Source organism: Miniopterus natalensis, chromosome 1 (assembly GCF_054644295.1).
Source record: "Miniopterus natalensis isolate mMinNat1 chromosome 1, mMinNat1.hap1, whole genome shotgun sequence".
In the NCBI taxonomy this organism is placed as follows: domain Eukaryota; kingdom Metazoa; phylum Chordata; class Mammalia; order Chiroptera; family Miniopteridae; genus Miniopterus; species Miniopterus natalensis.
In genome coordinates, this window is record NC_142081.1 from 47,251,789 (window position 1) to 47,266,352 (window position 14,564).

The 14,564-nt window shown below is 45.0% G+C and overlaps 1 protein-coding gene across 2 annotated transcripts in view; it reads right to left on the reverse strand.

Moving 5' to 3' along the window:
• Positions 1–14,564, reverse strand: part of MYZAP (myocardial zonula adherens protein) — an 83,741-nt gene that overhangs the window by 61,350 nt on the left and 7,827 nt on the right. For both annotated transcript variants that reach the window (XM_087821254.1, XM_087821259.1), the window contains exon 2: positions 10,537–10,623. In XM_087821254.1, coding sequence (XP_087677380.1) covers positions 10,537–10,623 — 87 coding nt within the window. The remainder of the gene's footprint in view (positions 1–10,536; positions 10,624–14,564) is intronic.

A 14,564-nucleotide genomic window follows, 5' to 3' on the forward strand; every position in this document is an offset into this window, starting at 1 on the left:
GCCTGCTCCCCTATCAACTGGAAGCTCCAAGAAGTCTAAGGCCCTGTTTGTCTTCTTTTCTACCATAATCCTTGGCATCTAACAGTGATAGACACCCAATGAGTTTCTCAATAAATATTTGCTGAATGAATAGGGAGCTTTGGAAGTTGGGAGAGGTTCTGGGGAATTACCCAGAATATGTGTATACAGGGTCCAGCTGAAAGAAACATCCTTGCTTCCTCTTAGATGGAGGAACAGGGAGCTGATGGTTTTACCCTAATCATAAATTTGATATCCAGTAAAGCTGCAAAGGAGCCGAGAGTGCTCTCATTTTTACCAAATGTCAGTATGCTTTTGGTCAAAACTGGAGAACATAGCAAAGAATGAAAAGAGTAACTTTTGGCACTACGTTTGTGGATAAATATTCCTCCATTTATATCATTTAAAATATCTCCCTATAAGATAAATATTAACTTTTTAGGCATGATAATAGCATTGTGATTATATTAGGAGATAGTCTTTATCTCTCAGACAAATGCACTTAAATAAATATTTATGACATCTGGGTACAGGGTGGAGGAAGTAGATAGGATGTAGACAGAACAGGACTGACAACGGGTTGAGGGTTGCTAGGGCTGGGTGAAGGGTCAATGACTCATTACACACTTTAGTCTCTTATTGTTTATGTTTGAAATTCTCCATAATTAACTTTTTAAAAACTTTTTTATAATGCTGCTTAGTATTAAAAATTAATTTTTAAAAAAATGTACACTAGGCCTACTAACAGCCTCCAGGGCATGAAACAATACTAGGCAAAATCTTCTTGAAAACAAAAACCCTAATAAATGCATGGAATGAAAAGAAAGTTATTGCCAAAAGGGAAAAGGAAACCACCAATAGAAAGGCCATCCCAGAATCCCTACATGAAATGCAGCAGAATTAACAACAGGCATAATCAGTAAAATAGAGACAGTTCCCTGGGATGTACTCATAGCTTTAAATTTACTTAAAGGCTCATGATATGGCTGTTTTCCCAGTACCTCAGAAAGAAGGAGAAACCACAGAAAAGTAACTCAGCCTAAATTCCTCCTTATAAGGGCTTTAGTGAGGCCAGTGATGGGTGACCATATTTTCCAAACCCTAAATCAAAGCATGTGACCTTACAATGAGATAAGCTCTATCAAGGCAGAGATAGTATCTGCTGTCCCCGATACTCAGCATAAATAGATGCTTAATAAATATATTTTGAATGAAGGAAGACAGCAGAATATTTAAAATCAGGTCTATGCCAGAATATTTGAAGTGTTTGGTCATCCTGGACACTGATCTGTGCAAAGGGAAGAAAGTCGCTGGGACAAGAAGGGTTTGGGGGGAATGCAGAAACACAATTTAACATAAATCCAAGCTGACGGTGATACACTGCCACAGCCGGCCTACAGCCCCAGGGGCCAGGACAGGCAGCTGGTCATTCCTCCAGGCTGCCAATACAACAAAGATAGACCACAACATGAACTGAATGACTTGCAAACTAGAAGCTGAGCTATTTCCAAAGCGTCTTGCTTTGGACCTCATTTTCCAGCCAGAGGGCAGCAGCTGACCCAGAGATAACTGAGTGCTGAGCCACTGGGCATACTATCCATCCTTCAGTCACTTTCAGGAATGTGTCCTGACCTGTCTGACTTGTGTGTCCATCTCAGCAAATTACTGGCCCCTGGTCATTACTTACATTTGACATTGTTTTGCTTCTTGTGACAAAAATGAACAAGACAGCTGAGCCACAGTCTATTAGAGAAATAGGGAGGGATGGGCAGCCCAGGATCCTCAGAGAAATGGAAACCTTTGGCTTATTAAGGTATTTTTTACTATCTCACAGACTGAATAGAGAGCCCTTCCTAAATAAAATCATACGTGGGGGAAAAAAACCACACAATAATTTTGAATGCTTACATATGAGAAGAAAAAGAAAAACCAGCCACGCAGAAATCCCAAAGAGAATTTAGTTCTAATGACAGTATCCTGATAGGAGGTAACTTCTTAAAGATATTACTTTATAGCTCTGAGCAGACAATAGGTGCTCAGGCCTAACAACCCCTGGGAAAAAGAGAAGAAAAAGGGGGGGGGGTGGTCAGGAACTTCTTTTCTGGAACCCAGTGGTACAGTAGACACCTTAGGTAACCTTGACTGATTGATTAAATATCCTAACCAGACTTTTCCTGATAGGAGAAAGTATGCAAGTTGGCGTTCCCATGGCAACATGGCTGTGTCACTGAGGCTAGTTGGAACTGCAAATTCACTATGTGCTAGCTGTGTGGCCCTGTACAAGTTACTTATTTCCCTGAGTTTCAGGTGGTAAAATGAGGATAATACCACCAATTTCAGAAGGTCATTCCAAGGAATACATAAAACACCTAGTCTGCTGCTGGGCAGAGAGTAGATGCTGACAGATTCTATTATTAGTGGTGGTGTCTTTACATTTCTGAGGATCTGGGTTCCGACATATTTGTCTGGATGCTTCTGTCTGTCTGTCCACCTCTCTCTTCTTGGGTCTTTTTGCTGTTCCCATCACAGTGATCAAATTTACTCACCTCTTAACCTGCCTTGGTTCCTCTTCCCGGGGAGAGAATCACCGAGTCTCGGGTTAGAAAAATGGAAAAGAGCTCAAGAGTCCAGGGGAGTTGTAACCTGCCCCTGCTCAGCATCTGATAAAGTTGGGGGGGGGGGCACCGCTGGGGCAGCTCACCCAGCCCTGACCTATGGAAACCACAGCCACTGCACTTTCACTTTTATTGGTGGCACTTTCCCAGATATTCACTTGAATAAAGAGTTCCACAGCTGAAGAGGCTGGGGAGCATGGTGGCTCTAGGCAAATGCTTCCTGTTGCTAGAAGAGGAAACGGGGGCCCTTCGAGAGGTCTTGATGGGCCAATACTACCTCAATTGGCGAGGGAGCCAGGACTAGAACCCAGGCCTCTCTCGGTCCTCCCAGGGCCACTCTCTCTGGGACGCATGTAGGTCCTGCATGCTCTCAGCCGGGCAGCCCCAGCCCCACCTGAATCCTGGCAGCACACTCCCTCACCTGGCAACAGCCCGGGATGTTGTATAAACAGTCACGCCAAGACAGGAACTCCACAGGCTTATTCATCCAGGGCTCTTAAGGAAAGGGGACTATAAAACCCAAGGGCAAGGTTTCCTCCTTTTAAACATTTTACTGGGCTATGAAAATTCCTGACTTTTCATATATATACACATACACATATCTGCTCTCTCTCTCACTCAGAGTTCTCAAAGGTCTAGATTCTTTAAAAACACAGGTCACTAAAGGACACCTACGATGGCGGGATGTTATAGCTACTGCAAATATCATCAGCTTCAAACTACTCTGTCTACTGCAAAAGGCTTCACCATCACATAGACTCTAAATCAGCAAAGCTGAGATCCTATTCTCAAAAATTCAACTATGTGGTGAGACGTAGATCCAACACAATGAATCTGTAATAGCTGGTGATGCGTCGGTCTCTTATTTCTCTATGTGTGAGTGTATGATTACCTAAGAATACACTGCGAATAGATTTGGATAGAAATATGGATGCATACATTCATGAAGTTCTTTGAAAATGATAGAGGTTTAATTTCAAAATTATCTACTACCAATATTAATTTTAATGTTCAACAATTTTATAAAGATTATATTCCACATTTATCAATTTATGAACATGAAATGTATGCCTACAAAATAACCAACATTTCCTCCCCTTATTATTACTGATTTTTTAATAGACAAATAAAAGTCCATGGCTAATTCATCTGAATTGTTAGTACAATGTAAGGTGATTATATTCTACAAAGAACTTACTATGGGTTGAATTGTGTCCCACAAATAAAGGTGTGTTGGTGTCCTAATCCCTGGTACCTCAGAATTTGACCTTATTTGGAGATAGGGACAAGTTAAAATGAGGTCATTAGAGTGGGCCCTAATCCAGTATGATTGGTGTCCTTATAAAGAGGAGAAAAATTGGATACAGAGACAGATACACATAGGGAAAACACCATGTGAAGACTGGAGGAATGCTGCCACAAGCCAGGGATTGCCAAAAGCCGCCAGCAGCTGGAAGCGGCAAGGAAGGATTCTTCCCTAGAGCTTTCAGAGAGAGCACGGCCCTGCTGACACCTTATCCCAGAATTTCAGCCCCAAAACTGAGCCAATAAATCTGTTATTTAAGCCATTCAGTCTGTAATCCTTTGTTATGGCAGCTAACCTAGAAAACTAATACAAAACCGAATCATCATAATCAACAGTCATGCGTTAAACACCTACTATGTGCAAGGCAGGTACTAGGCTCTAGGAAGAAACAAAGAGACCACCTCATTTCTATACGTGTGTGGATATGCATAAGTATATGTTGTACACAAATTTTGCAGGAATATGTATAGCGACATGTGGGAGTTCTTAGCAGCAGGTGACTAGATGCCAGGTGAGAGGGGCAGCCTGGGCACCTGCAGTTCAGGAGAAATAGTCACCAAAGCACAGGCAGTCAGGGAAGGTCTCTGGGAAGCAGGCCCAAGGGACAGGGAAGGCGTGGGTAAACTGAGAGACAGCTGAGAAGAGAGAGACTCCAGGCCTGGGCTAGGGCCTTAGCAAGGGTTCTGAGGAGGAAGTAGATGCCGTGGGTTTAGAAGGTAATAAGTGAACCTGTCCAGTGAGGGTAGAGCAACCAGGAAATTACAAAGGAGATAATACTGAGCTGGTTTCAGGTGTGCTGAGTGGTCATTCAAGAGGAACTGGCCAGCAGGCTCTGAGTCCTGCAACCCACCCAGGGGAGCCACACCGGAAACAAATCAAAATACTGATATTTGGACTTTTTTTATTGTAACAAAATAGTTATTTTATTTAAAAGAAGATATATCATTAATTTTTTTCTTCTACCCTTTGTCTTCATTTGTAATTTTATCTGAGAGGGGGCCAAGGCCCAGAGTTGAATCTCTCAGGTACGTTGTTTAGGGAAGAAAGTTCTAGAACAATTAAATTATCCTAGAGAAGGAAGGGTCGGGCTCTAAGAGAGAAGGGGTTTGACTCTGGAGGAAATACAGGGAGAGATGTGGAGGCTAAGGGAGACTCCAGTGAAGGATAGGGACTTGGGTGCTGGCACCTGCCTCCCCCATTCCCTCTCCTCTCTCCCCCTTGAACTCCTACACATTCTCTTTGTATTCCCCTTAAAGTCTCTGCTCCATTTCCAAGATGACTACAGCAGAGTCCACTAGAAACAGATGAGACCCAAATGGCTCTGTGGGAAATACATATGATGAACAAACATAAGACAGGACACCCATTCTCACTGGTAACCAGAGGATGGGAATGGAAGATGCCCTCCCTGGGCTGCCTGTTCTGACAGGGTCCATTCAGAGTTTTAATGAAGCCTAGAACTTTATGGACAAATTTTTTCAAATAAAAATACAAAATCCAGATTTTATATTTTTAATACTAAAATAATGGTAAAACACAATAAAATATCTGTATTCTGTACATAAAAATGCCACCATGTTGAGAACACTGAGAGCCAGGGTGGCCACCCATAGCACAGGGCTCAGGAGAGCAGAGCTGGTGGTGCGAAGGGCGTGCTCCCCAGAGGTGGCTCTGAGTCATGTAAGTAGTTCTCCGCGGGAAGGTTGTGCAGAGGAGGTGAGGCCTGGTGGTATGGGCAGGGGGACACTCAGATTTATGGAAAGGGACAGAATGACATCAAGACTGTGCAGCAGGCACAGCCCAACATGGGGGAGGAGATGTGGGACAGGCAGTTCCAGGAAGGGGACTGACTCCAGGAGGATCCAAGGGAGGAAAGCAAAGAACAAGAATCACTGGGTCGGGCATCGAAGGAAAACAATTTGGCATTCAGTCAGTCACACCTCTGTAATCAAGTTCACAGGCCAGACACCGAAGTGGGTCCTCTACCTACAGTAGCTCGTTTGCTTCTTGCAACCAGACATTATCGTCTCTACTTGAAAGACGAAGAAACTGAGGAGCAGAGGAAGGATTTGGGGGCTCCTGTGAAGCCTGAGAAAACAGCCTCAGGGCAGTTGATATGGTCTGTAAGACAAAGGAAAGGAGCAGACAGCCTCCCACATCCACCCCATAGCCCCACGACTCCAGAAAAAGACGCTGCCTCTGTTCTGATCGTCCCCAGAAGCCTCCAGACACACCACCATGAAGCTAGGCAACGTGTACCATGTGCCACCCCCATCCACCGCGAGTAACCCTTAATCCTGTCTCTGGTGATGTGGGAACAGTGACAGAATGGCCCAACTGGTAGTGGCATCTCTGTGTGGCCAGCTGCTCCATGTCATCTCAGGACCTCAAAGTACACTAAGCATCTTCCACAACTGTGGAAAAGAAGAAGGCCCAGCCCTGCCCTCAGTCGGCTGCAGTTCTAACAGGGCCTGGAAATCCTCCAAGAAGTTTCGTTTCATCAGAAGCCACTTGGGCCATTTACATCTTCCTGCTTCCACATCCCAGCCAGCTGCAGTCCCCAGCCTTTGCACACAGCAAACTCCCTCCAAAACCACCAAAGTCGTCTCACCAGAATTCCTGGCATCTTGCAATTGTGTGGGCTATGATGTCCCAGGGAGGGGCCACCACATTGAAGGTACATCAGAGGAGGCGGCAGCCCCAGGGCCTCCTCACTGGTGCCTGCCTCTGGCTCTCAGTGTTTAAGACCAGGAACCCTGCCAAGACTAGTGATGAAATCACCCAGAACAGCTTCACATTCACCAGACGTGCCTTCAAGTGCTTCCACCACCCAAGGACTTCAGTCCTGGGGAAACAGCCAGCTCCACCCTCCTCCTCTCTACCCCAGTTCCTCTGCAGTGAGTCACTGATGCATCACAGACAGGCACGCCGGCTGCACACCTGGCCCACCCAGTGCCAGCGGCATCACGGCACATGATCTGCGCTTGTGGTTTCTGCCCTGTGCTCCCGGAGTTCTCAGGCAAGAGAGGCTTGGAGAGCAGGGTCAAGGGAGACTGGGAGGACCCTGGCCTTCACCATCACCACTTTTACCTCAATTATATTTATGAGCTCTGGATAACATTTTGATCAAAAGAAAAAAAAAAGAGGGCCCTATTGCTTTAAAAAGTTTGAAAAGCACTGTTCAAGACTAACAGGCAAATCTATATACAGCTTGGTTACCAACTCCCACTTGACACGGGGCACATGTGCCTGTTTCTTTGGGAAGGCTCAGTTCTTTAGTGGTAATGTGCCTTCCAGAGCTTCTAGCACCCACTGTCCCAGTGTCGGCACTGGGAGCCCTTCACAAACATCTCCCCAGGCTCACAGCCCTGGTCAACTCCAACACAACAAATCCCCCACCTCCTCCACCATGCATACAGGGACAGACACCAAGGCCCTGTCCTGTCATTCACTCCAGCTTGGGCCCCTTCTTCACAAAGTGTTACTTCTGAGTCCCTGTGTGCTAAGCTGCCCATGTGCCCCTGGCCAGAGCCCAGGCCCAGCTCTCTGACAAATCTATCAGCTCTAAAAGGGACAGACAGGAAGGGAGTCAGTGAGGCAGAAGGGGACACACACACTCCAGCAACACAGAGCCCCACTCAATCCTGGTCACCAACAAGGGCCCAGTGGCTGAAGCTTGGCCGCTCCCGCTCTCTTTTGGTTATAAGCTTTTACACCAAACATTTTCTCTGGAGAATATTCAAAGCTACAGAGAAGCAGAAAGAATAGTTCACCTATATAATCAAAGTACCATTATCACAAGAAAGAAAAGTAATATTTATTCAATAACATTTAATATATGGTTTATATTCAGAATTGTGCAATTATCCCAATGTATCTTTTACAGATTTTTTTATCCAGGATCTAATCAAGGTTTACCTACTATATTTGATGTCAAGTCTCTCTCTTTTTTTTTTTAATTCTCACCCAAGGATATTTTTTTCCATTGCTTTTCAGAGAGAGTGGAAGGGAGAGAAAGAGAGAAACATCAATGTGAGAGAGACACATTGATTGGTTGCCTCCTGCACGCACTCCTACTGGGGCTGGGGATCAAGCCTGCAACCAAGGTACGTGCCCTTGGCCGGAATTAAATCTGGGACCCTTCAGTCCAAGGGCCGATGCTCTAACCACTGAGCCAAACCAGCTAGGGCATTAAGTCTCTTTTATCCAACAGATTCTCATTTTTTTTTTTTTTTAAATAACACTGACTTTATTATGAGGTTCTGGCCAATAGTTTTGCAGATAGTCCCAGGTTTTGGCTTTCTCTATTTCCTTACTACTAGATTCAGTTAAACAAATTTGGCATGAATATTACCTAGGTAACACTGTGCACTTCTTACTCAGATCACCTTAGAAGTCACACGACATCAGGCCTTCCCACTATTGGTGGCTAAATTATATCACTTGGTTGAATTAACTGCCAGACCGTGCCACTGTACCTTTAAGTCAGTAAGCAATCTGTGAGGTATTCCTTTGAGACCATGTGAACATATGGTTCCACAATAATCACTCATCAATTCATTTTTGCATCCATTGATGCCCCAACCTAAGGGTTACAAACTAGAGGTTTTCTAAATGTATTAGTTGATGTTCTATAAGGAAGAGGCCTTGCTCTTGCCCTCTCCCTCGCCCTTGTCTGATTATTACTATAGACTCATGAGGGCTGGTTTTATTATTCAATGTGTCATAACCCACTATGGTGATTATTCCATTTGATGCTCCAACTGTCTCAGGTGTGCCAGTGAGAGCCCTTTCACACCAGCTTCTGGGTCGTTTGATATGACCCCATTCACCTTTGAGTGCTGCCTTGCTCCCCAGAAGGAGATGTCCCAGGCTCACCCGGTACTCTCCCTGCTCCAACCTAGAACCAGATATTTTACTGGAGACTTTTAGTGGGACTCACCCTTTCTTTTTCAGCAGATAAGCAACTTTACATCCTCTCACCAGGCTCTAGTCATAGCCTCATTTTCCCTCCTCCCTACTTCCATTCCTGGTCATTCAGCATTTGCATGAGCACAGATGGCTCTTTGTCCTTGGCAGCAAGTGGGGAGAAGGGTGTAAGAGAGGGAAAGGAGAGACAAAGACCTACAGTCAATTTGGGGACATTATCAACCATTTACCAGTCAAGGAAAAGCTTCTTCTTTTATAGGTCACCACAGGATTGGTTATTTCCAAACCACAGCTTGTATTTTGAGAAGGCATTGTCTTATGATTTCATGTATAAAATTTCTGCTACATCACAGTTTATTGTTTTATTTTATACTTATATAAAATACATGCAGAAGAAAAACTACTACCTACCCCCTGGTATCCCTGTCCCCTTTGCTTGCTTTATTTGTCTCCATCAGTACTTACTACCTTCTAAACTTTATAAATTGTGCTTTGTTTTAAAATTTTTGTTGTCACCCCAATAGAATACAAGTTCTGTGAATGACATGCTTTTTTTTTTGTTAATCCCCACCCAAGGATATTTTTTCCATTGATTTTTAGGGAGTGGAAGGGAGGAAGGGAGGGAGGAGAGAGAGAGAGAAAGACAGACACTGATGTGAGAGAGACACATCGATTGGTTGCCTCCTGCACGTGCCCCAGCCAGGACCGGGGATCGAACCTGCAACCCAGGTATGTGCCCTTGATCAGGAATCAAACCAGAAACCCTTTGGTGCACAGGTCAATGCTCTAACCACTGAGTCACACCAGTCAGGGCAACAGGCACTTTTTTGTTTACTGCTTTGTTCACTCCTATACTCACAGCTTCTAGAACAGCGCCTGGAACATAGCAGGCGCTCCATCATTGTTTGTGAATGAGAAAAGTGACTTGCCTAGGACCACAGGCCTAGAGGTGGGTAGGATCTGCTATGTACCCTTTAGGCCTCCGCTTCCACGTCGTCCCCCAAGCAGTCTTACTCCCTTCCCAGTGTTCCCGGCGGCCTTCTTACACTCCCTGGTGCTAACACCTGAAGTATCACATCATCACTGTTTACGTACATGTCAGTCTCACTCAAAACACTGCAAGTTCCTCTAAGGCAAGGACAAGGTTAGACTTATCTCCACGGCCCAGCACCTAGCATGGCAGCTGGCACAGAAATGTCTGCTCCCTCGTACCTGCAGCCAAGTGCCCTTGCCCCTGCCCCACACCCCAGAGTCCTCTGGGCTTCTCTCCAGGTGGCCTCTCCACAGCATGAAGCTGGCTCCAGCTCCAGCTACGGAGCAAAGCTCAGGCCCCACCAGCAGCTCACAATGGGCCCTTTGACTCTACCGGACTGTGCTCTTTCAGGAAAAACACGTTCCCTGCCACAGCACCTGTCACTAAAGCCAACACAGAGCCAGTGTTCATCGAGAAACAAGAGCAGGGGCCCAGGGCCAGCAGAGCCAGTGGTCAGAGCGGCCTGACTTCTGGGGGGAGGGAGATGGGGTGGCGAGGCCAAGAGGGCTTCCACGCAGCACAGCTGCTGCCACTCGGGCTCTGCGAGCAGCCTGCAGAGAGGACCAAGGGGCAGGGGTTAACATAAGAGCACAAAGAGGAGGACTTGTTGGAGCTTTGCCTGGGAAATGCCTTACTTGCTCTTTTCTTTCAATCTTCTTTTCACTTCCCTCAGAAACTGGACTCTCCGGAGGTACGGTCAGCCGTAGTCTGCAGACATTTGCCTAGAAGACAGAGAGGAGAGGCCAATTATGAAATGCATTTGGGGCAGAAAGAGCTGGGTGATCTTGTGCTTTCAGGACCTGTTTCCCTACTTTGCAATGGGGGTCATTGTACCACCCACACAGGAGTCTCTGAGGGAAGGCCAGCCTTAGCCTGCCCATCGCCGACATTCGCCACATGGCTGCCCAAAACAGGGAAACCACTGAGGGATTTCACAGTGTTACAAAGAGCTTTTTTAATGGCCCAGGTTCCCAAACAGTACATAAAGAATGATCTTATTTCACATGCATAGTCCAAAATACAGCTAGAGGGATTGAGGCCAAAAACACACAGCGGTGACTAGGGTGTGAGGGTGCTTTCTACTTGACTATATATTGAATTTTTACAATAAACAGGTAAATGTTCAATCACAAAGTTTTTTTTAAGTCTATACGCCCACATCCATAGCAGCATTATTCACAGTAGCCAAAAGGTGGAAACAACACAAATGTCCATTGATGGATGGGGGTAAATAAAATGTAATATGTACATAGAAAGGAATATTATACAGCCTAAAAAGGAAGAAAATTCTGACACATGCTACAATGTGGATGAACCTTGAGGGCATTATGCTCAGTGAAATAAACCAGTAACACAAATTCATAGAGGCAGAAAGTAGAATGGTGATTTCCAGGAGCTGAAGAGAGAGAAATGAGCACTTACTATGTAATGGGTATGGAGTTTCAGTTTGAGAAGATGAAAAAATTCTGGAGATAGATGGTGGTGATGTTTGCACAACAAGAATATACTTAATGCCACATGTTGTCTATCACCCTAATGTCACAGCCAGGTCCTGCTGTGACATCTCCCAGGGAGAAGTGATCCTTCCATAAAAAAAATCCCAAAGAGGGCTCCAGCAGCACCCAGAGCACCGAGTCCACAGCAGCGTGGACTCAACTTACAGGGGTGCTGCTTGCTCCCTGTTATGGATTGATTTGTGCCTCCCTAAAATTCAAATGTTGGAGTCCTAACCCCCAGCACCTCGGAAAGTGACCTCATTTGGAAACAGGGTCTTTACAGATGTATTAAGTTAAAATGAGGCCATTAGGATGGGCCCTAATCCAAAATGACTCATGTCCTTATATAAAAAGGGGAAATTTGGAGACAGACACCCATGCTGGGAGAACACCATGTAAACATGCCGAGGAGAGAAGCCTGGGACAGATTCTTCCCTGGCATCCCTGAGAAGGAACCAACCCTACCAACACCTTGATTTTGGACTTCTAGCTCCAGAACTGTGAGACAATAAGCGCCTGTTGTTTAAGTCGCCTGGTCTGTGATACTTTTTTCAGCAGCCCCAGCAAACTAATTTATCCCCAACCTGGTTTGCAGGGTGGCAGGTCTGCATTGATCCACAGGGTGGTCTCTGAGCTAAAATGCCCTGCAGCCAAAAAGCCCAGGGTGGGATGGGATGGTGAAAGACCACTTAAGTCCAACCCGCCCGCCTAGGAGGAATGAGTGAGGAAAACAAGATGAAGTCAAGTAGAGCTAAGCTGACTGAAATGGAGTCTGTATAGTTAAGCTGACAAAACTGGTTTGGACCAAATGGGCTGAAGCATTAGGAATAGATTTTATTTTAACTAGCCTGAGGACTTAAACTTTTGAACTTTCCAGTTGTGCATCAATGCCTAAAGATACAGATACAGATACAGATACAGATACAGATACAGATACAGATACAGATACAGATACAGATAGATACAGACAGATACAGATACAGATACCTATCCTATAGCTAAACCTCTGATTACTCACCTGAAGGACTTAATAATGTTCACAGATCCAGACCACCTGACATCTATTATCCAGACCACATCTGGAAGATTATCATCTCGGACCAATCCAGAGGCTAAGATTGCAGGGCTGGATTCTTCTCAAGAATACACTTTTTACCAAAAAACTCTTAACTTGTCTTTCTTCTTCAGAACACTAGGTATTGCCTAGTCGTTGTTTCCAGTTTGCAAACCCTAAGACCCTTGAATAAAACTTTGCCATTTTTAACTGTAGCAAAGCATCATGATTCATTTACACCTGGTCGGCACTATGAAGGAACCCCGACACCTAACAATGTAACTGGCAGATGGGTGCCCAGTCTGGGGGTAAAATTTTCCTCGCACAAGCATTTGGGACACGTGTGAGCACTTTTGCATACAGCATCACCTCCCTCCAAAGCATCCCACTTTGCTACCCAGCACCTCTAATTTCCTGATAATGAACTTACATGTTCCCTCAGAACTCTTACCTAATAGACACAGCACTGCCCTTGGGGACTACCACAGAATCCCCTTTCTCTAAACAGGCTTCCTGTCCTCTGAACCTCTTTCCCTATGGATCAAACAATCCCTGTTCTTTCAACCACATGACTTGATTTCAAGTTCTCTCACCATCCCCGCTCGCCTTTGATCAAGCTTCATCCCCCAATGGCCCCAAAGCTATCTGCCTCTTATGTGGCTAATTTTGTACCAAACCTTCAAAACTCAGTGCTAGTCATTTGGGCCAAAGAGAAACCAACTATTCCACAGGTAACTCTCTTAGCTGACAGGCAACAACATTGATGGGAATCCGAGTCCCTCCAGAGAAAGGGAACCCTCTGACTTCAAGCCACCTGAACTGGGTGAAATCAGCTGGCATTTACACAGACATCTAAGAGAACTCGCACCAGGTAGGCAATCCAAGTCTGAGATGCTCAGTAATCTTCTCTAAGAGGCTGGATCTAATCCACAGCATAATTCTGCAGAGAAAAGAAGGTACTTTTCTCCTGTAACACATCCCACACACACACACACACACACACACGTGTCTGTGCACATACACATGCATCCATACACACACACTTGCACAGGTGCACACATGCACATACAGGTTCCAATACCCACTAGCTGTGTTGACTATGGGACAGTTATTTGAGCTCTCTGAACCCCAAGGGCAAAATGTGAATAAAAGAAAGATGTCTGGCACACAGAAAGCCTCTATCAATGTCAGGTATTTTTATTATTCTCTAGGTAGTCTTATCACCCTACAAGCTTCAAAATGAAATAGGCCTACTGGTTTCATGGCTCTGTTTTCCATGGAAATGACTATTTGGTCAATGATCTAGTGGGCATTAGAACGGTAAGTGATTTTTTTTTTGGTAAGTCAATTGCCCTAGATGGGTAATCCATAATGGTAATAAACTAAAAAAAAACTGAAGAGGAGACAAGGCTCAGAAGGGTCCCTATGGGTCCAACTGCTCAAAAGTGAGATGTCCCCTTCCCTGGCTTGAGCCCATTTTTCATCTGTCCACCCAGAACTTTGATATTCCTCAACACACTTCCTACAGCTCTCACTGAGCCATGTGCACCCTGGGTATACAAAGCCACAGGATATATAGAATGCAATTCCCTAAACTATCAGTTTTATCTGGTGACAGATAATGAATTAAAATGAAATGAACCTCCAAGATATCTGGCAGATGCAGTAGGTGCTTGAGGCTACACCCGAGCTCCTGTTTTGTTGACTCTTGTCATGAGAGGGGCTCCGATGGGAACACTAAGGATCCCTGTTCGCATTCTTTAATCAAGGCTGACCCACTGATGACCAGCTGTACAGAAGCAATTTAAACCCAGGAACAATCTGATGCCTTCCTAGTAAGATGGCCGAATGTATTGTCATGTGAAAAAAAAGAAGCTGCAAAAAAATGTTAAGAATAATCCTATTTTTGTTTTTTTGTTTAATCCTCACTGGAGGATATGTTTTTTATTGATTTTTAAAGAGAAAGGAAGGGGCTGGGAGAGAGAGACACCAAGGGACCGAAATGGCAACCTAGGTATGTGCCCTGACTGGGGGGAATCGAATCTGCAAACTTTTGGTGTACAGGACGACGCTCCAACCCACTGACCCACCAGCCAGGGCCCATTTTTGGTTT